The 22944-nt window shown below is 40.2% G+C and overlaps 2 protein-coding genes across 2 annotated transcripts in view; one reads left to right on the plus strand and one right to left on the minus strand.

Annotated features, from left to right (window-relative positions):
• Window positions 1-210: 210 nt before the first annotated feature.
• HSPA13 (heat shock protein family A (Hsp70) member 13) lies at window positions 211-15425 on the plus strand. The gene is made up of 5 exons (XM_030580019.1): window positions 211-359; window positions 5294-5634; window positions 7959-8172; window positions 9340-9507; window positions 11168-15425. The coding sequence occupies exons 1-5, from the start codon at window positions 335-337 to the stop codon at window positions 11842-11844; spliced, it is 1425 nt and encodes a 474-aa protein (XP_030435879.1). The 5' UTR covers window positions 211-334; the 3' UTR covers window positions 11845-15425.
• A 1015-nt stretch (window positions 15426-16440) lies between these two features.
• The window catches only part of LOC115659605 (multidrug resistance-associated protein 1-like), a 52467-nt gene continuing 45963 nt past the window's right edge, over window positions 16441-22944 (minus strand). The window contains exons 24-28 of the mRNA XM_030579995.1: window positions 21702-21845; window positions 20518-20676; window positions 19549-19715; window positions 18244-18438; window positions 16441-17731 (exon numbers count right to left, since the gene is read on the minus strand). Coding sequence (XP_030435855.1) covers window positions 17605-17731; window positions 18244-18438; window positions 19549-19715; window positions 20518-20676; window positions 21702-21845 — 792 coding nt within the window. The 3' untranslated portion in view covers window positions 16441-17604. The remainder of the gene's footprint in view (window positions 17732-18243; window positions 18439-19548; window positions 19716-20517; window positions 20677-21701; window positions 21846-22944) is intronic.

Here is a 22944-nt window from a genome sequence, read left to right on the forward strand (position 1 = left end):
CAGACACTGCGAGCCAGGCGCCTGCAGAGCACCGTCCCATTTTACGCTTGCGCACTAGAACGCGGAAGATGATTGGACACGTCTTTTGAAAACGTTTTACGCGATGACGTACATTCCCTTTCGCGATGGCTGCCGGGAGTTGTAGTTTCTATGGTCTCTACGGCCCATCAGCCGCGCTGGGCAGGGGGCGGTGAGCGGACTCCACTTCCCAGGGGGCCGCGCGGGCGGAGCGGGGGTTTCCAAACCTCTCACTGTCAGAAAGGGAGCGTCAGCAAACGGCCCAGACCGGGAAGTCGGGCAGCGGCAGCGGCAGCTGGGAGCGAGCGCGGGGGAAATGGCCGGCGAGATGACGGTGCTGGGTGAGCGAGCGGGGCCGGGGGGGAGGCGGCGAGTCCGAGCCCCCGGGCTCGGGGATGGGCCTGGGGAGGCCGAGCTGCTCTGCGCCCAGGGGTGGGGGGGAGCTTGTCCGGAGCAGCCGGCCCTGAGTTGTAACGTGCATAAGGGAGCAGCAGAGTTGATGGATGGAGAGAGGTGAATAGTGGTGCCCCCGGGGTCTGTTCTGGGACCAGTCCTAGTCAACATGTTACCATAAATCCTCTGGGGAAAGGGGTAAACGGTGAGGTGGCAGAACTTGTAGATGATACAAAACTACTCAAGGTAGTTAAGTCCCAGGCAGACTGAGAAGAGCCACAAAAGGATCTCACAAAACTGGGTGACTGGGCAACAAAATGGCAGATGAAATTTAATGTTGATAAATGCAAAGTAAGGTACATTGGAAAACATAATCCTAACTATACATATACAATGATGGGGTCTAAATTAGCAGTTACCACTCAAGAAAGAGATCTTGGAGTCATTGTGGATAGGTCTCTGAAAATATCCACTCAATGTGCAGCGTCAGTCTAAAAACTGAACAGAATTTTGGGAATCATCAAGGAAGAGCTAGCTAATAAGACAGAAACTATCCATGGTACATCCACATCTTGAATACTGCATGTGGATGTGGTTGCCCCACCTAAAAAGGTTTTATTGGACTTGGAAAAGGTTCAGAAAAGGATAACAAAATGACTAGGGGTATGGAACAGCTGCCACATGAGCAGAGATTAATAAGACTGGGACTTTTCAGGTTGGAAGAGAGATGACTGAGGTGGCATATGACAGATGTCTATAAAATCTTGACTGGTGTGGGGAAAGTAAATGAGGAAGGGTTATTTACTCCTTGGCATAACACAAGAACTAGGCCCCACTAAAGGAAATTAATAGACAGCAGGTTTAAGACAAACAAAAGGAAATATTTTTTTCACACAATGCACAGTCAACCTGTGGAAATCTTTGCCAGAGGATGTTGTGAAGGCCAAGAAGACTACAACAGGGTTCAAAAAAAGAACTAGGTAAATTCCAAGGAGGGATAGGTCCACCAATGGTCATTAGCCAGGATGGGCAGAGATGCTGTCCCTAATCTCTGTTTGCCAGAAGCTGAGAATGAGCTACAGGGGATGGATCACTGGATGATTACCTGTTTGATTCATTCCCTCTGGGGCACCTGGCACTGGCCAAAGTCAGAAGACCGGATACTGGGCTAGATGGACCTTTGTTCTCACCCAGTATGGCCATTCTTATGATAACCTTTTCCAGCCGTCACAGGTTTTTGCTGATCCCCTTCCTGGGGGTCCATATGAAGGGCCTTGTCTTCAAACTTGAGTGCTTAGCCCAGGAATTGGCAACCTTTGGCACGCGGCTCACCAGGGTAAGGCCCCGGGCCGGTGTATTTACCTGACGCGTCCGCAGGTTCGGCTGATTGTGGCTCCCACTGGCCATGGTTCACCACTCCAGGTCAATGGAGGCTGCAGGAAGCGGTGGCCAGCATATCCCTCAGCCCGGGTCGCTGCCTGGAGCAGCAAATTGTGGCCAGTGGGAGCCACGATCGGCCGAACCTGCGGACGCGCTAGGTAAACAAACCATCCTGGCCCACGAGGGGGCTTTCCCTGGCTTAGCCCTTCATCTTAGCACCTTACTGGTCAATAGATGCTGAAGATGGCACGTTATGGGGTTAATAGTAACACTCAGGGCTTGTCTGCCTTTGATGGTTCACATGGATTAAGCTTGAGTGTAAATTTAAAGCACGGTAACTGCTCCTGGTTGCCTTCATGTGTGGACTGTCTTATTTTGGAACCTAAATGGGTAAGTCAGAAAAAGTTCTGTGTAGAGAAGTCTGTAGTCATAACTACTGTCAAATCCTGCTGTCAGAGTGCTGACTGGTACAAAAGTTTGTCGTCCTAAATGTATTTTATTTATTATTCTAAAAGCTCTTCCTTATTTCTTATCTGGTACAAGCTCTTAAGTTTTCTTTTCATATGTAAATCTTCATGTAACTCTGGCCAGTCAAATCACAGAGATTTGTATGTATTCCTGGTTATGATCTACATTTGGTTACAGCAAAATGGCTTCAACTTCAAAAGGTTCTCAAAGACTATTTTGTCTAGCGTTTTTGCCTGTGACATGTCAGAGATGTGGGACACTGAACTTATCTCATAAACTCAGTATTTTCAAGTTGAGGCATGAAGCTTATCTTCTCAAATTAGCTTTTCTGGATACTTATGCCTGAATCATTTCTGTTTGTGACACATCCATTTGGTACAGGTCTTATATGGAGTATTCCCCCCCCCCCGCCAAAAAAAAAATCATTCAAACACAGTGAAGAAGAAGAACTGTTAAAATAAGCAAATATACAATTCCTTCCCATCTGTCAGAAACACATATATTAACATCATCTTTGCCCATTAATCCTACCTTTTTGCTCCTCTTTCAATCCCTCCACTGATTCCACTTTGTGCAATTTATAAAGTACACCTCTGCCCCGATATAACGCGGTACTCAGGAGCCCAAAAATCTCACCATGTTGTAGGAGAGATTGCATTATATCGGGGTAGGGAGAGGAACCGCTCTCCGCTTCAGCTCATCTCCACCTCCTCCCTGAGCGCGCCGCTGCCACTCCACTTCTCTCTCCCTTCCAGGCTTGCAACGCCAATCAGCTCTTTGGCCCTGCAACCTGGAAAGAGGGGGTAGGGGAGAGGCGGAGCGGCGTCAGCACGCTCGGGGAGGAGGTGGAGATGAGCTGGAGCGGAGAGCGGTTCCTCTGTGCCCCGTTACCCCTAGCCCCAGCTTGCTTCTGCCTGCTTCCATGAGCATCCTGCAGCTCCGCTTCTCCTTCACCCTCCTACCCCCGGCTTGCGCTCCGAACAGCTGATTGGCACGGCAAGCCTGGGAGGGAGGAGAAGCGGAGCTGCGGTGCGCTCGTGGGAGGAGGCGGAGCAGAGGTGAGCTGGGCCCCGCGGAGGGCTGCAGCAAATAACGGGCAGGCGCAGAGGAACTGCTTGCGGTAACACAAAATTCAGATATAATGAGGCAAAGCAGCCCTGTCCCCTGGAGCACTGCTGTACCGCGTTTTATCCAAATTAGCATTATATCGAACCGCATTATATCTTGTACTTGCATTTGAGACATGCCTTGACCCTGCCCAGCTTACATATTGGGTCTCTTCTCTTATCATATATATTGGCTTTGTCAACAGTTTCACTCTCCCATCTCTGTGCCACCTTGCATGCTGCCTTTTATGCTTAGAATGAATTTCCAATACCAGTACATCGGGCTATTGCTCTCTGGAACATATGACTCGTCTTTGATTGACATGGGAAACTCATGTTTTGTATGTATATTTATATTAACATTCTTCAAAAAAAGCAGGAGGGCCAAATAGAGAGATGTCATTTGAGCTCTGGACTGGTAGCCAGGAACTCCTGGGAACTTACTCTGGCTATGTCATTGATTTGTTGTGTGACCTTGAGCAATTCATTTAGCCTCTGCTTTATTTTCTGTGTCTGTAATGTAGGGATTATACTTACTAATTAATCCTCATCTTCTATGTGAGGTATGTATTTGTAAATCACTTTGCAATATTATTTTGTTGTTTTGATTTATTGTTCCTTTCTTTAAACTTTCACAAATCTTATGTCCTTGTCTATGTTACACTTCAGTGGCTGGCAGTTTGCCTGAATTGCCAGATGCAAGCTTGCTACTGACTTCTGAGGAAATGAGACTAAGCACAAAGTAGTTTCACAATGTGATTTCACATTCCACTTTTACATCAGAGTAAATATATACTAAGATATATACTGAGTGGAATCAGTGGAGGGATTTATACAACAGAGTAATATCATACTGTCTGAGTGATTCATGGCCATGAATGTTAACTCAGGGCAGGCTGTCAAAAACAGGGCAGACACCCCGAACTGGTGACTTGTTCTATAATTAGATTTCACCAACTCAGTAACAAATATGAATTCCTAGACCACTGCCACTGTACTAGTGTTACCATGGAGTGTCAGAGTATCCCCTTGGGCTCTCTGGTCTATCTTGCCACCCAGGCAAGCTGGACTTAGTGATAAATGATCATTTAGATAAAACTCACAAAATATTGAGGTTGCCTCCAGTCCCAAGAGACCAGTCAGGTACCCCTCATCATCTACCCTTAGATCTTACACCAAAGACAATATCTGTAGCCGGTCTTGTAATAAACTATCTAAAGGCTTATTAACTAGGAAAAAGAAATAAGAAAGTTATTTACAGATGTGAGCAAGCATACCATTTATGGTTGCTAAAGATGACAGCGATAGTAATCTGTCAGTTCAGTTTCAGGGCCCTGGAGATCTCTGCTTTAGTTAAGTGTCTCTGGCCTGGTGAGAGTTCAGACAGCAAAGAAATGAAAAATTTTCTTGTGATCCTATTTTATCTTTTACATTTGGCCCTGCAGTCCATTTGAGGAGCTCCCTTGCATGTAGCATTTCCAAGGTGAGAGGGCCATTCACCAATCCGTTGTATTGTGATGTTTCTTAATGGTCTGTTTAATATTGATAAGTTGTCTTAATGTGCAGCGGAGGGAAGAGACACACAATTCCCATGCCTAAGTTCACAAATTCAGAGCAAACATTTTCAAGGTTATAAAGTAAAACTTCTATATTTCCCTATAGAATGGAATGCCGATATTACAAGTGAGATTAATGCCTGCATCAACTTACAAACATTTCATAGTCTAAACATTAAATACATTATTATAAGACTAATACCTATTTTGAACAAAACTAACATACAGGTGAGCTGGCTTGGCTTCCAGCTGTGAGTTTTAGTTCTTATGGCCTTGGCCCTTACCACTGTCACAACTAGTATTATAGCTTTGAAGAACTTCCAGATTTGTTTGGATGGGTGCTCTGATACTGTCTTTTTATCACTCTCACAGGTTCAGCTGTCTTGGCTCTTCTGTTGGCTGGCTATCTGGCACAACAGTATCTACCTGTGCCTACACCAAAAGTGATTGGGATTGACCTTGGCACCACTTACTGCTCTGTTGGCGTGTTCCTTTCTGGAACAGGGCAGGTGACAGTTATTTCAGATGAAAGTGGGCATAACAGCATACCAAGCATAGTGTCATTCACAGAAACGGATGTGTACGTGGGATATGATGGCTTAGAACTAGCAGATTCTAATCCACAGAACACGGTATATGATACCAAAAGATTCATAGGGAAAATCTTCACTCCAGAAGAGCTGAAAAATGAAAGTAGCAGATATCCATTTAAGGTAAACAGACAGCAATCTTCACCAATTCTATACAAACTACAGTTTTATATATATGGTGTTCAGAAGGAGTTGATCCAATTGCCTTTGGATGCAGAACCCTGAATGTAGCATTTCAGGGGGGAGGGATAGCTCAGTGGTTTGAGCATTGGCCTGCTAAACCCAGGGTTATGAGCTCAATCCTTGAGGGGGCCATTTAGGGATTTGGGGATTGGCCCTGCTTTGAGCAGGGGGTTAGACTAGATGATCTCTTGAGGTCCCTTCCAACTCTGATATTCTATGAAAATATGGTCTTTTTGGATCCAATCAGCACACATACAAATTGCAAAAATTTAAAATAAAGATAAAATGTTATTTTGTACAGGTATTTGTTCTTGATTAACTGCATTTGGCTATTATACCCTATGTTGTTTTTATACCTATGATACTTTAATGTGTTGTCATATGAGCTTGAGATAGAGAGAAGTGGGATTTGGAACTTGAGCAAAACAACTGGTTTCACAGCAGAAGGAAAGATCCGAGAAGAGTATTTGGAATGGGAGTAACTATGTTGGCAAATGCCAAATTTGAACTCACTAAATGTGATGGCTTGTAGATGCAGTACATACATGACCCTCTTCTGTTCTGAGCAGGAGGGTACTGAAACATGCAAGAATCTTTCCTCCGAAATAGAGCCTCCTTCTCTATTGACCACAATTATTTTTATTATTTCTAGTTTATACAACAAGAAATGCACTCAAGGGAGAGTATTTCTAGGGTACTAATCATTCTTTTCTCCCCCTCCCCCCACCCGTAGTTACTTGAGTTTTAGCCTTGCTGTGTGTTGTGACACAAAACAAAGTAGGACCTTACCTGCTGATAATGTATAAGATGTTAACCAAAATAGTGTTTTTCAGTATATATCAATTGAATTGTAAATATTATGTAATACACAGCTTTCATAGTTTGTTCTCAATGCATTTGTTTCTCATGATTATGGATAGCTAGTCTTTCACACTTACAATTTCCCATCTATATATTGTTTTTGTTTTGTTTTTTTTTTAATGAGGTTTATAATTATAAATGGACCTGAAACTAACAGTTCCACAGCTGTGTCTTTCAGTAATGGTGAAACTAGCACAATAAGATACAGTAACTCCTCATTTAACATCATCCTGCTTAATGTTGTTTCAATGTTATGTCCCTGCTCCAATTAGGGAACATGCTCGTTTAAAGGTGTGCAGTGCTTCCTTATAATGTCGTTTGGCTGCCTGCTTGTAAGATTCTGTGGAAGAGCAGCGACTTTACAAGGAGCAGTGCACAAGTTCCACTTCTCCGTCTCCTCCCCCTCCCTCCCAGCGCTTCCCCACCGCCAAACAGCGCTTAGGACTTGGGGGGATGTGGCATGCTCCAGAGAGAAGGTGGAGTGGGGTGGGAAGAGATGGGTCTGGAGTGGACCTGGGGCAGGAAGAGGCGGACCTGGAGTATTCCCTCAAAGTCTGAGCCTGTTCTTCTCTGGGGAAGCTGCTGCTGCAAAGGTGCTTTCTAGCATCCTTACTTGCAGCGGGCTGTGCCTGTGCGGAGTAAGGCAGGGGCACTTACCAACCACAGTACAGTACTGTACAGTATATAATGCCTTTTGTCTGTCCCCCCAAAATGTCCTTGGAACCTAACCCCCTGCATTTCCATTAAATTTTATGGGAAAATTGGATTCATTTAACATTTTCACTTAAAGTTGCATTTTTCAGGAACATAACTACAAGGTTAAGTGAGGAGTTACTGTACTTCACAATGGGTACTAAGTCAGGCATCGGAAATCATTCTCTTGTGTCACTGCTAATAGTGAGTGCAGGGAGTCTGCCTAAAATAAATCTTCAGTGGTACAGTAGCACTCAGCAGCTGCTTTGATGGGGACTGAATAAGTACCTATATATGTGTGTGTCTCCTGAGGCATCCTGCATGTTTCTGCTTTAGCAGTAGACATAGGGTTCGCCTCAAAAGAACTATTTTCATTCCTTGGATGTGCTGTTGTGCAGGATTATTAATTGTGACATTGTGTGACTCAACTGCTGGATTTTGACTCAGTGGTGTCTTTGGGCAAAATAGACAAAAATACTTCAGGCACATTTTCTGGCAACTTGAATGCCTTTATGTCCTATAATCTTTATAATGGAAGATAAAGAAAATTGGTTCACATAGAATGTTTTAGACTGGCAAAGTCACCACTCATAGTAGATTCTGGAGTAAGCAGGTATTCTACATATCCAAGTACAGTTTCACAAAAGCATTCTGTTAAATGAAAGGTGGGCTTATTTCACACTTGTGGGTTGTGCTGCCTTTCCCCCCAGATTTTCAGCAACAATGGAGCAGCTGAATTTTCAGTGACAACCAATGAAACATATAACGTCTCACCTGAGTATATTGGCTCTCAACTGCTATTGAAATTAAAGAGGATGGCAGAGGAGTACCTTGGCATGCCAGTTTCCAAGGCTGTCATTTCAGTGCCAGCAGAGTTTGATGAAAGGCAACGGAACTACACTATTAAGGCAGCTAATCTTGCAGGTGATGCATCTTTCTTTCTAGTATTTTTCCCTCTACTCTTTGAATTATCCTGAGGTTTACTCATCTACACTAAGTTGTTTGTGAAATGTAGAATAGCAAGGGAGAGTCCGTGGCAGAAAACTTTAGAGATCACTTTACAGAGCATTAGCAATCACCAGGAACAGCAGGGAACTCTCCAATGACATGAAGTGCAGTTGGCTAATACAAGTACAGATAGCAATGTTCTCAAGTATCACTAAAGGAAAAAGGTTTTTTGGAAATTTTCAAGTAGAGACAATTATACAGGAAATTTCATGGAAATAAATCAGACTCAGATAAAAACAAGATGATAAACCATCCCACCTCACCTTCTCTGAGAAAACACAGTGAGGGAACTGGTCAGTCAGTGTTTATTCTGACAGACTGCTCTAAAAGTAAAAATAAGAATATTCCAAGTTTATCTTAAAAACAAAAAAAGTGAAAGCCATGGCGCATGTAGAATTCCCTGTGAACTTTTTCCATCAAACATTTTATATTTTACTTCAGTCTGAACAAAAATTGACACAATTTAATAGAATACTGTAAACATACAATAGATTGCACTTAATAGCAACCCAGATGCTAACAGCTTTGGTTCTCAGCAAAATATTGCTTCTAACCAAATCACGTCCCATTGACATTCCTTCCCTGGCTGCAGTACTGCAAACCTGCCTGTGCACAGGAGGTAAGGGACTGTGGCCTCGTAGGGCAGTAGCAGAGAGGGAGAGCTGTAGCCAGGATGCTGGAACTACACAGTATCTTTCCTTGGGCTTTCAGGACTGTGTCCTGCCAGGGACTTCACCCAGGGGGAGAAACACTGGGAGATGCTGAGCCCTGGAGAGCAGAGGGGAAAGGTCCTGTGCAGCTCTTTGTCCCCGTGTAGAAAGCCCCAACTTCTGCACTGTAGCCTCCTTCTCTACTGCTGTCCTGCCTGTAGGAGGTTTGCAGGGCTGCAGTGAGGAGGGGAGGTGCAGCTCCGTGCTTCCTTCCCTGGCTGCAGCCTTGCAAACCTGCCTTCCACTCATTGGCAACTGTTGGATAATGCCAGCTTTTTGCTGGCAACTGGGCTGGGTTACTAAGTGGAATCTGTTGTACTACACAGAGTTATCAGTTGTGTGGAGAAAATGTTAACGTGTTTTGCTTTTTCAGGGTTGGAGATATTGCGGGTAATTAATGAACCCACTGCTGCAGCTATGGCTTATGGTCTCCATAAAGCGGATGTGTTTAATGTTCTGGTAGTGGATTTGGGTGGAGGAACTTTGGACGTCTCATTATTGAATAAACAAGGAGGAATGTTTCTGACACGAGCAATGGCAGGTAAGGATAAGTAACCCCTACTTCAATAAAACATGTTTTTTTCTCAAGTAAAAACTAGTTCTATATAATTTCAGTGGATACACGTAAAAAAAAAGTCACCTGTAAAGGGATGCTAAAGTTGATGTGCTGAGATTGACATAACTTTTGGTGGCCTACTGGTCCCCTGAATGTTATTTCTACTCTCCATAATTCTAAAATTAGGTTTGCAACTGATTTTAATTAAGAGAAATTCTTCCATTCTTTGAATGATTTTAACATAACAAGCTGTGGTCTAGCTGTCTGTCATTGTCAACATTTCTGCACAGGTAACCTGAGCATTTGTGCATTCTACAATTGTCGTCTCTGGAGCTAGTGGCATTTCAAAGCATTCTACTATGTCCATCTGAGTCAAGGGGATTTGTCATATTATTGAAGGGTGCTTTAGAACAGTCCCCTTTCGTGCCTAGCTGCAGCTCAGACATTAAGGGGTGGAGTGCTCACACACTGTTAACCCAGAAGCAGGTTTTGTAACACAAATATGCCAAAATGATTCATCACTTGGCAAAGAATTCTGGCAGCGATGCTTTGTAAGCCTATGTAGTGAACACACAATTGTTTTGCCGATGACCTGAGTTCAGACAAACCTGAGGCTGAGTACTATTGTTGATATTCCTGACTCAATGAGCTTTGACACCTGCTGCGCTGTCTAGTAAAACAAAAAGTAATAAATGTAGTCAGCCATTTCAACATGGTTCTGTTGGACAGTATGAACTCCTATTTTCAGTTGAAAAAAAAAAAGATGGACGGAATATTTATGGGTAGTGCCCATTCCATTGGAAAACTCAAGAGGCCAATCTTCTAAAGAGCAGGCATAGGTATTTGAAAACTGTTGGAAGGATGGTTAAGGTGGATCTAACACCTTCAGAGGGAATTTGGGATGAATGCACTATGCCACCAGCTACCTATAAAGCCTAATGTAGGATGGGTCCATTACTAGAGCTTGAAGCTTACTGATCCAAAGAGTTGAAATAACTTCTATTGGGAATCAGTGTTTCCACAGGAAGAACTTGACAGACTAGATACCTCATGACTCAGAAGTAGCCTTTATCAGTGTACAATAATGTCCCTTAGTATATGATTTTGATATGAAGGCTCTAAAATACAATAAGGCCTTAACGAAGTTCAACTCCAGGAGTTGAGGCAGTAATCTTTCATGAGTTTCATCTTGCTACTATTAGTGAAAATGTCTAATATGGGCAGAGATGTAGACAGTAACTAAGACTTGGGAGTGTGAGCTGGGAATATGGAAAAGACAGACTTGCATAGTATCACAGCAGGCCACAAATATTTTCCATTTCAAATTTTAACCTCTACTAACCAAACCCCTTCCTAGTGTTCTGGTGGATTATTTTTTAAATAATTCCTCTGAAGTCCCCACCACCTTGCTTTTTCACTTATGCAAATTGAAACAGAGAATCCTGAGAACATTCTTCTTTTGTGAAGCACGTTACAAACAAAATATCCCCAAATGATTATACTTCTGGTTCTGACATTGGCTGTTGGCACTATAGTTGTGGACATTTTTTTTTCTCAGTTCCATGATAATGTCCTGCACATGACAAAGGGCATCTTTTTGTCTTCTGAAATATTGCGAGTGATCTGATACATTTTTATGTCTTAGGTAACAACAAACTTGGAGGACAGGACTTTAATCAGCGATTGCTGCAATACTTGTATGACCAAATCCATCAAATGTATGGCTCTGTGCCCTCCAGAAAGGAAGAAATACATCGACTTAGGCAGGCTGTGGAAGCAGTCAAGTTAAATTTGACTCTACACAATTCTTCTCCTGTCAGAGTTTCTCTTACCATGCCAGAAAGGAAGGACTTAAAAGAACTTTCAGAAAGAGAACAGATAAAAATAAATGTAATTGCAGCTGAACCTTCACAAACGGAAGACGGTGTGATAAGCCTTTTAAGGGATGACCTCTCACAAACACAGAGCAACACTGTCAAAGTTGTCTTTGAAACAGAAATCTCAAGAAAACTATTTGAAATGTTGAATGAGGACCTGTTTCAGAAGATCCTTCTGCCCATTGAGCAGGTGCTGAAGGAAGGACATCTACCCAAGACAGAAGTGGATGAGATTGTATTAGTAGGGGGCTCCACACGTATTCCCCGGATACGCAGAGTTATTCAAGAGTTCTTTGGGAAGGAACCCAACACTTCTGTAGATCCTGATCTGGCAGTGGTAATGGGTGTAGCTATCCAAGCTGGGATTGTTGGAGGGTCCTGGCCCCTCCAAGTCAGTGCTGTAGAAATTCCTAATAGACATTTACGAAAAACTAACTTCAATTGAACTTCTGTTCTTGTCACATTCCATTATTCACTGTTTCAAAAAACTGTGTACTCATGACCGTGCATAGACTTGCCCAACAAACAATGAAGCCTAGTCTTAGCCATGTAATATCTACCATTTTAATTCTGTTCCATTTAAGTGTTGCTAGACCATACATTGTGTGCTGGCTCTATCATGTTTTAAAGGTATTAGCAATTCAAAAATAATGAACACACACAACCCACCTCTGCCCCATTGGTTTGTCGACCGGATGTGGGATGAAAACCTGAGTTGATAGGTGTGCAAACATGCTACTGCCAATGAAATGCACACATTTTCTTGCTAAATTTTATTAGCAGACCCTGAAGACTTGAAAGTGGAATGTAACCATGAGCTTGAACCTGTGGTGGAGATAGTATGTACTGAGAGGAGGTGTAGCCGTATTAATACAGACAGCTCAGGTAATGTTCAGCTTAATTTTATTTATTAAACTGAGTCAGTGGAGTACTTCAAAGCACCTTTCTAAATGCAGTTTTCCTGTTTGAATACTATCTATTTGTCTACTTAAGATTCTTGTGCTGCTGTTTATAACAGCAGTGCTATTGCTGAAACTATTTGTGGATTTTATCTTTAATGTAGACTTACTGCAATCAAAACTTTTTTTTGTTTTTTGGGGTTTTTAGTTTTTTTGCTCTTTCATGTTGTTACACTGGTGTCTACTTTAAAATGCATTTTCCTAATGGATTCCTATGATTCCATTTGTCATCAGCTAGAGAGGTTGCTGTGGCCCCTCTGCTGTTTCTCCAACGGGCAGACACCTGATAATGCCGTCATTACTGTAGTTCCTGCCATGCAGCCAAAAGGTTTTATAAAGCCAATTTTATATTAAGGAAAAAAGCACATTAGGCCCTGGAAGGGTCCCATTCATGTTTTTCAACCAATACATCCGTAGCTTTTTATTTACCATGAAATGCACTGGTGTTCAGCTAAGAGAATTGCTATAGCTACAACTTCTTTTTAACAACATTCTCCCTAAAAATAAAATGAATCCAACTATTTTTATCTGGTGCCTAGCATGGTGGTGTCTACATGTTTTCTGGTTCCTGATGCTTTCCCCCACTCTGAATTGAACATGGAGTGATAATTGTGAGTTGTATTCTGGTAAAGAAAACCATACAAGAACTGGAATGTAAATGTGGTAATATTACAGCCTTCTGCTTTTGACTACTGGCAGGTTGTAAAATACAAGGAACAGAAGTTCCTAAAGTCTCAACTTTTGGAGGAAGGTTTTAAAAGAAACTTGTTTAATTGTGCTCTTTTTGAAGGGGTAAAATGCTGAATAGTCAAACTCCTTTTTACTCCTTTTTATACATGTTGTTTTATCCTTAGTCAACGAAGAGGGTATTGTCCTCACCTAACAGCAGATAACTGAACAAAATTTGCTTAATAAATCTGAAATAAGTTGTATTTTTTATGTGAGATCTAATGCAAAAGATTTAAAATCAACAGTTATCTGCTACATTTGAGACTTTCAGTAATAAGCTTGCATTTAATTTAAAAAACATGGTTTTGATGGAATGTGTCTGCCCTACCATTTTAAAGTGGCCTTGTCTCTGAGTTTACAAAGTATTTCAGACAATGCTGCTAGTAGCTTTTGAACTGTAACCAAGGAAAACCAAGAAGCTTTCTATATGGAGAAAAAGTAGCAGAAATTCTTTGTTCTCAAGGGACCTGTGTGTATATGGTTCCTGCCACAACAAGAGGGCAAAATACTTTGTGGTTGTACTATTGCAAAAATTAGCAAGAGTGAGTATGTAATTCTTAAAAAAATTTCAAGAATGACTAAACTTAAAGTTGAAGTCCCTTCAAAGAAATAATGGACAAATATCAGTATGCATTACAATTTTCTCAAGTACCATGCAGATCCTATTTCAGGCCCTTATCTTGCAAATACTTCTATGTTTACTTTGCATATATTCAGAAATCTTTGCAAGAATTAGGGCTTACCCTGCTGTAAGTCTTACTCATAGCTTTTTTTTTCTTAATGGGATTTAGAATTACAATGGATCTTAAAATGCTAATTTTTGTCTTCAACGCTCTTTGTGTGAGAAACCTAGCAGGATTAACTGATTGCATAAACTCAGAATAAAATCATAGCTAATTAAATGAACCAGAGAAGTTTTCAGACATGGGAAGTTAGGAAGGGGCTTCAGAAGAATTTCAAAATGTGAAACTCAAAACAAAAATAGGGCTTTTAAAACTTTCTAAAGTCCGGGAGGATGGCAAAATTGTCCAGTAAGTGGACTTTTCATTTCCGTAAGTGTAAGTTTACAAATATTTTGTTTTAAGGATGGATGGGTTGTTTACTTTAAAAGTTTCCAAAAGAGTTGCAGCTTTGTAGCTGGAAACTTTTCATAGAGAAGTTAACATGCATGAGACATCTCCTATCGCATGGTCTATTTAATATTTTTAAAACTACCTTGTGGGGTTGATAAATTTAAGTGCAACAAAGTTATTTATTTTGTATCTAATACTAGTTTTGGTACTCTATTTTGGCACAAACCATTGAATTTTAAAAAGAGCAATACTGCACTTTGATTATTTTCCCCAGTGCACAACTTACTATGAAGGTCCTTCATTTAACTAAATGATACTGTTTGAAGATTGGAGTTCTGTTAAGACTAGTTCTATTTAAATCTTGGTGCCTGTAGCTTTATCCCTGTAACACCTATCTTTACTTAAGTGTTTATGTAGCTGAGGTTCAGGGGAGTGCAGTCCTGGAAGTGGTGATGCCTCATCAATATTATAAAATCTTGTCAGTTTACAGGTTAATGTGCATAATCTGCATTTGGGGAAAATGTCATACTTCAGCCTTTTAAAATACATTCTTAAATAAAAGTAATTGCATAAGAGCTGCCAAACTTTTGTTTCTCTTTCCCCGGGATTTTCTTTTGGTCTGAAGCATTATTGTTAGAAATAAGGCAATGCTAAGGGCAGGGAGAGAGCGAGGGACCAGTGACCTACAAGAGGTTGTAATATGGGCTAGAAAAGTAAAGGAGCAGCTCTGAACAACTTGATTTATCTAGAATTGTTGTAACCCTTTTTATTAAATCAATAGTGACAAATAAGGTCACTAGAAATTCTGTATAGTGCAGATTTGGGCATTCCACAGACACTGTCCAGTAGGGTTTCTGAAAAATAAAATTGAGGATAATAGTATGTGGCCTCTTGGTAAGAATATTTAACCATCTCAATATTAACTGCAGGAGTACTTGTCATTTGGAGCTGTGGTGCCTAACCAAGGGTCCCGTTGCTGTGAGCAGGTTCCAGGGGATCTGCCACCCATGGCGGGCATTAGAGTTGCTAGGGCCCTGGGCAGAAAGCCAAAAGTTCTGCCAGCCAGGGCTGCAAACAATATTGCAGGGCCCTGAGCCCTACCAGGAGGGGCTGAAACTGAAGCCTGAGCAACTTAGCTTCACAGTGGCCCCTGTGCTGTTTGGGCCCGAGGCAACTGCCTGGCTTGCTACCTCTTAACGCTGACCCTTTGAATGCTTGTATTAGCGTGGCAACTAAAGGCATATAATTAAAATATATATCCAACATCACGGGGAGTTGTGTTTTTTAAGTGAATATGACCTTTCTGCTAAACTGTAAATGGACATTTAATACTTGTACATCACTTCCAGACTTCATTATGTATTTCTCACTGCAATATTATCTATCTTGTTGTTTGCTCAAACATCTTTAAACATGTTCTTGCAAACTACCATCACTTGAGTTTAAAAAGAATTCTTTCCACCTGGTTCATTTAAGTATGTAGCTTCTTTAGAAGGAAGATAAATTCTATAGAAACAATTGCCTTGTTTATATTAACTTCCCTGAGAAGTTAAGTGCAAATGTGTGCTGCAGAAGCAGGTAATTATGAACACCTGTATTTAAACAAGTGTGTATGTGTTTATTTTTTAAAAAGGCACTACTACAACTGGAACTAAAGGCCTCTTCCCTCCCTAGTTTCATTCTGTTATACTCAGTTTGTAAATACCAAATAGGCCAGATTCTTGTAGTTGTCTTAATAGAACTCAGGCCTAAATTCAGGTGAAGGATGGTGCATCCTCTTGTGCCAGCAGTGAATTGGGCCTACAACTTGTAGAAGTCTAATCTCTGCCAAGATTAATTTAGCTTCACCGTTGCTACTCTACCCTAATCAAGAGTTTGGTGCAAGCTCTAGTTTTAGTATATTTTAGGGAACTGTATTATTTACAGCTGGCTGTTATTGTCAGGGACAATATTGTACCTTTGAACTAAATTAAAAGTAGCAGAGAATGCCTGGATCCTTCACTTACCCTTTTTTCTGAGAGGCCCAAGCTACCACCAAACCAATCAAGCTGATGACTGTGCCAACATGACTAGAGTTGCTGTTCTATTGGTGGATCTCCAACAGGAAGTACTGATCCCTCTTCTCTGCTATTCTTAGTATGGCGGCTATAACAGAGTGCCCACCTCAGTTTGATTACCAGGAGGCAGAGTGTTCAAGTGCTACTTGACCTCCTACAGCATTTATGCTATAGTAATGAAGCTGGGCTGGGGCCCAAAGCCTAATCAGGTCTGAGAAGAAAATCAAGGAACTCTATAAAAGTAGTTCCTTGGGCAGTACTATAGACCTTAAAGAGTACAGCTTTGGATAGAGGTTAGTTTGGCGTAGCACCAGCATACCTCTCAAGAGAATAAGGCATGTAGGAGATGGTACATCATAAGATACAGGTACCCTGCTTTTGCAACTTAGATACCTCAAATGTGTGCATAGGTTCTTATGGGGGAAGTTAATGACTTCTCAAAGTAGAACTGTATCTGCTCCATGAATGTTTGAATTAGTGCAAAACACCATTTCATTTTTTCTTGTGTATCCTTTGTACGCATTGTATATTCTCATGGAAACTTTCTTCTCTTCCCTGTATCTTTTCACCCAGTTTAACCACAAACAAGCCAACAAATTAGAACCATAACTTACAGTACTTTATATACAGAAGAATATGCTTTGTTAGCATTCCCATTAAATATGAAAAGAGGGTTCTATTGCCATGACTAGTACAAGAATAGTTTGTACAAATATGCTTTAAAGTGAATATTTCCCAGAGGGATTTTCCTTTAAGAATTCTGTCACAATGTGACTTGAGAATGCTCAGTTAGATAGACAAAAATAAGTACTAATCATTGAACTTGTCATTTATTTTAGGGTTTTCAAAGGCCATTTAAAAAAAGCAACCAAATATACCCTCAAGAATTTAAAAAACATTCATGTACAGACTCAAGTCAGCATTGAGCCCCCCCATGTTCATAAAATGACAATTCTTGAATGAATTTTCACCAGCTCATTATTTATAACAGAGGATACTGGTTAAATCAGCATTATTTGCTAAATAATTTAAATCATACAAACCGATTCAACCAAAACAAGTGCTGAAGGTTCTGGAGTGTTAACTCGTGTGGCTCACAAGCATTTATGTAGTCTCCAGATCATTTATTAAAGCAAAAGTCACTGTATGCTATGTATATAAAATATTTTGAAGAAGATTGAAGAGTGTGCAATACAGAACATAACAGTAGCAACCATCAGCTTTTATCCTACCACATGTAAGAAGTTTGTAGTGTTAAAACTACCCAATTCCCCTAAACTGGGTGATCATTTTATAATGACAAGGATACAATTAACCACACATCCATGGAACATTTCATGCATTTGAGTTCAGAAAAAACAGCATTCTTGTCTTCACAAAAATAAGTTCATGGGTTATTTGTATCTTGTGTTATCCCAGCCTCAGAAACCATTTTCGAAAAAACTCCTTGCTGAAGTAATAAATTATGTGGGGTATCAAATTCTATAATTCTTCCAGATCCCAGAACAAGCACTCTGAAATGCAGAAACAAAAAGGTGATGAGGAAAACTGAGCTATTTTTTTTCCAGCCCTACTTTCTAGCCCTAGGGAAGGTGTGGCTTAGGTAGAACTCATTCCTTTCATATGGGAAATCTCTTTGCAGTAGATAACTCAGATGTTCATGAAGCTATGAACTCCTGCACAAAAAAAGGTTTTAGAAAATGAAATTTTGCCTCGTCACCTTAAGTTCTACAGTGCAATCAATTTACTCTGGTAAATTAAATGGACTTGCTAGTAACTTGTGTTTGCAATTGGGATAACATGGAGTTAAAATTAATTCAGTAATAAAAACAGGAGAATCACTATAGCACGAATATCAGTCTGTTTACTGTCAACTACAGCTAATATAAATATATATGTATTCCATGGTACCATAGATTATATGGGGAGGGGTGGTGAAAGTGTCAAGCCAGATCAGCTTTCATGCCTACCAACTTTGACAATGTCTAAACGAAACCATGTGTTTTTTAAAACAATTGAAACTTACCTTTCAGAATCCATGATAGTATGCAACCTGTGGGCTATAGTTAATACTGTGCAGTTGTGAAACTCCCTCCGGATGGTGGACTGCACTAGGTTATCGGTTTCCATGTCAACAGAGGCTGTGGCCTCATCTAAGATCAGAATTTTTGTCTTCCGTAGCAAAGCCCGGGCAATACACACAAGCTGCCTCTGCCCAACACTGTTAAACACATTTGAAAATGGTGTCATTTCAATAACTTTGCAAAAGCATTGCTGTGTTCCTGCCCACAATAAATGCTAAATAATTCCTTGATTGGGTTATTTTTTTAGAGAGAAAGCAACAAGTAGGATAATTTGTTTAAACAGTTAGCAAAACCACATGCTTACAATCTATTTTAGAGGTATATCCCTGGTGCCATTTTCCAGATGGATGCATATTTACATCCAGTTTCCACGTTAACTTAATACTCAGTATTATATTCACGTCCTAGTTTGGACATGGGATACGTTTGAAAGAGACTGATACACAGTAGATGATTAATAAATTATGTATTTTGCAGTGGTGGGCGTTGGTTCAGGATGAGAGTTTTAAAGACTCTCTTATGCTATCTTTGGAAGGGGCCATGTCCCTTTTAGAAATTCCATTTTTTTTTCAGATGAATTCCAATCTATTAACTAACTTTCCATTTCTGCTCTGCTTTTTTAAATTTTGGATTGCCACTCTGCTGCTAAAAGCTTATTAAGCATTTATATACATTTCTCAGATTTTAGCAGACTGCTATGGCCTGATTCTTACACTCAGAAATTTTTTGTCCCATAAAGTGTCACTGTCCCTGGCATATCATTGAAATAAAATGCACTGTAAAGAGAAACTGAACAGCTATCTTACTACACTAAACAAATAATAGAAGATATAATATAGCATATACGAGGGTGTTCTCTTGGTTACATTTTGTTCCCTTTCTTTTTCTTCTTACTTTTTATATTGTTACTTTTTTCTCTGATTTCAGTTATTCTGTCTATAGCAGTCCTTTCCCTGCCTTGGACTATTTGCTCATTTCTCAAACACCTATAATAGATTTTAAGGCCAGAAGAGACCATTAGATCATCTGGTCTGACCTCCTGTGTAACATGGCCATAAAATTTCACCCAGTTACTATTTAGCTAGGTGACCACAAATTGCTTTACAAAAGTAATTCTATTTAGAATGAGGGAGTCACTTTTGTGCTATGGAAAAATATTAGAATACTGTCATGTAGAATGTACTGAAGGAAAATCAAGTTAGCACACCAGAGGCGCTCCCGAGCCAGTAGATACTAAAAATTTATACCTGAGGTTTTCACCACCTTCTGAAATCTCATGAAGGAGTTTCTTTGGGAGTGACTGGACAAAATTCTTTAAGTCACACAACTCCACTGCCTCCCACAGCTCATGATCAGAATATTTTCCAAAGGGATCCAAGTTAGATTGGAGAGTCCCAGAGAACAAGACGGGGTCCTAAGAAATAATATAAAATGCCTAAGCAGTAGCATCACAAAGCTTAAAAAACAAAACAATGTTTTTCAACAAACACAGGAATGTTAATTTTAATTAAAGTATTCTAGAAATAATGTGTTTTAAAGAAAAACTGTAATATTTGAAATCTGAGTTAAAAGGCAAAACTAGCTTTGCTCAAATTATTTAATACCACAAAGCCTAAAGAGGCGGGTGCAGAGTATGGTCTAGCCTATGTCTTTAGTAAATTAAAATATATGTATTAAAAAAGAAGAATGTGTACAGTTAGCAAAGAACATTGTTTGGTTTTTAAAAAAATCCATTAGCTTTCTATAAATGTATCTGTAGTTACTGTGGGCCAGTTTTTTAAAGGTATTTAGGCACCTAAAGAGGCAGATAGGTAAGTGCTATTGAAAATCCCAAGAGGTGTCTATCTGCATCTTTAGACACTTTAAACCTTTTAAGAATCTGTTTTTGTGCTTTTAGATGACAGGGATTTAATATTAAATTGAAATCACCTACTATAAGGCTACTTTTGATTTTGCACTATGACCAAGTATTATCTGATTACATCCAAAGCTCTCTCTTCTTGGGGCATACCTGTTAATGAGTAACTTTGGCATTTTCAATATTAGCCATAATTCCAATAATAATATCCTGATTGATCTTTCCTCTGGTGAATTGGTACAAAATCTAACCTTTCTTATAGTTACAGTTTCAGCATTTGCAATTAGAATTTCTTCATAGCTATGCAATAACTAATGTTTGAATGAAATAGAAGTGTCTATTCTGAAACCGATTTTACCTGTGGAATAATGTTAAGATTGCCACGTAGATCATGTAGTCCAATAGTTGATATATCAATTCCATCTATAATTATTTTTCCTCTGGCTCTTTCTATAATTCTAAACAAGCAATTCGTGAGTGTTGATTTACCAGCTCCTGTTCTTCCTACGATTCCAACCTGGAACAAGATATTAAATTTAAAAGAAAAACTAATTTAATAATGGAGAGTTTAGTAAACTAACGCCTTCAATTTCTTTTTAGTGACTTTAAACACTGTAGATAGATATCATGAATTAGAAAAGAACACTGCCCCTTTGTTGATAGCCCAGTGGTTTAGGCCCCACCTCTGATCTTCCTTAACTCTCTCATACTTTTAGCTGGGAATCATCATCAGGATCCTGACTGTCCAGTTTTCTGTGGGGGTAGGAGGGAAATCCCAAAGAAGTGTTTTGTGGTACCCACTCAAAAGCTAACATTCCCGTCTGCTGGCACTGCAGCAGCACAGAAGTCTAGGGCCAGATTGTGATCCCCTTGCTCACACTAGTAAGCTCACACGAGTAGTTCCTTTGGCCCATGACTTTGTTCACACTGTTTCTGGAGCTAGACTAACCTAACTATGGTTGGTGTCCAAACACGAAATAAAAGGATCTATGTTAATGCTGCCCTCATTAGAAACAATCATTTACCATACGTGAAAGACAAAAAAGAAAAATGTCTGGGAAACGGAGAGCAAAAGAGTATTAAGAGTCATTTTACAAAAATATGGGTTGCATAAGTTTACTGTGAGGCACTCAACACTTGACAGGATTGGTTTCTAATTGGCATTACTAATCAAGCTATAGTATAACTTGAAACGAAAGTCTGTCATTTAAAAACCTTGGTCCAGATCTTCAGCTTCTGTAAATCAGTGGAGTCCCATTCAAATCAGCTGAGCTACATCAATTTACACCATGTGAACATCTGTCCCCTTGTATCTAATGTTGCCATTAATAAAACTTAGATAAAAATATACTTTTCCCATGGGCTGTGCAACCATTTAGAAAATAGTTTCATGAATTCTAATAGCTTATTATTTACATACCCAGTAAGCTGTATCCTAATTTGGACTCCTTCAGTTGTGCTTTTATACATAAAATCTATTGAATATAGAAAATTAAGGGGCCAGTTAAACTATTTTTGATTATTTCGTATTATGTACAATACCTTCTCTTTACTATGTGTCTGGAAGGAGACATCCTGTAGGGCCAAACCAAGATCTGTTCTATACCGAGCTTGGTAATTAATGAACTCTATTATCCCTTTATTGGGCCATCCCATCGGGGGCCTTTTAGACATTATCCAGGGGGCCTGAAATTAAATTAACATTGTTTTAGTGCACTGTTTTACATTTTTACATGCCACTTAGAATACTTTATGAAAGACATTTATAGTTTTAAAAATACAAGTAAACACGTGATGATGACTCAGACTCAATCCAATGTGCTGAGAAGTCTGACTTCTTGGACATCAGGATTTTTTATTAAAAATACTTCACCACATGCAGAGGCATCACATGATCCTTCTCAGTAACCAGACTCAGACAAAATTGCACATATTCATTTAGAGAGCAACCTTAGGTACCTTGATTATTCTACCAACTCACAGACCTGAGTTTTAAAAGAGACTCAGGCTTCCAAGGCCCTGGCTATTAATAGTTTGTAATACATTCACTAGTCTCAGCAAAGTACAGCCTGTACCTTTCTAACAACTTTATTCATGTCTGGAATGCCACTTACTTTGAAAAAAAAATGCATATGACACACTGTTCGGACTATAACAGGAGCGACCCCATGCTAGTTAAGGCCAGGAATCACTTTGGCTTATTGGGCCACTATGGGAAGTAGCAGTCTTGAGAATGGCAGCCTTGGCTCCTGAAGTCTGGAGCCCAAATCAGTGAAGCCACCATAGAGGAGTTTCGACAGCAGAGAGGAGAGGGACATTTTGTGAAGCCAACCCTTCTTATACCTCAGCAGGTTTGTTCTTCTCTCATGGAAGCAGAGTGGAACACTCCAACCTAGAGCTGTGATGGGCAACTGTTATTCTAGTTACAGTAATTCATAGAATATCCTCTCCTACCTTGCAACTTTTGTATCAGCCTAGTAGCAAAGGTTTTGATAATGGCAAATATCTCAAGCTCTGTAGTGAGTGGAACATACCCTGTATCGTTGCACTACTCTATATTTCTGAATTGCAATCAAGGGCTGTGATTGCAACTCACGTAGACATACTCAACAAGCTGGATTAGCAGTGAAGCTGTGACAGCATGGCTTCTTCATGAGCTGTACATACCCTCCAGGGTAATTACTCTGGCAGCTAGCCTGCACTGAAGTCCATGCTGCTGTGACTTCACTGCTCCAGTAGCCAAGCTAGCTAGCTAAACTGTCTCAGGTTCATCTACATGAGCTGT

The sequence above is a fragment of the Gopherus evgoodei genome, chromosome 1 (genome assembly GCF_007399415.2).
Source record: "Gopherus evgoodei ecotype Sinaloan lineage chromosome 1, rGopEvg1_v1.p, whole genome shotgun sequence".
Lineage (NCBI taxonomy): Eukaryota > Metazoa > Chordata > Testudines > Testudinidae > Gopherus > Gopherus evgoodei.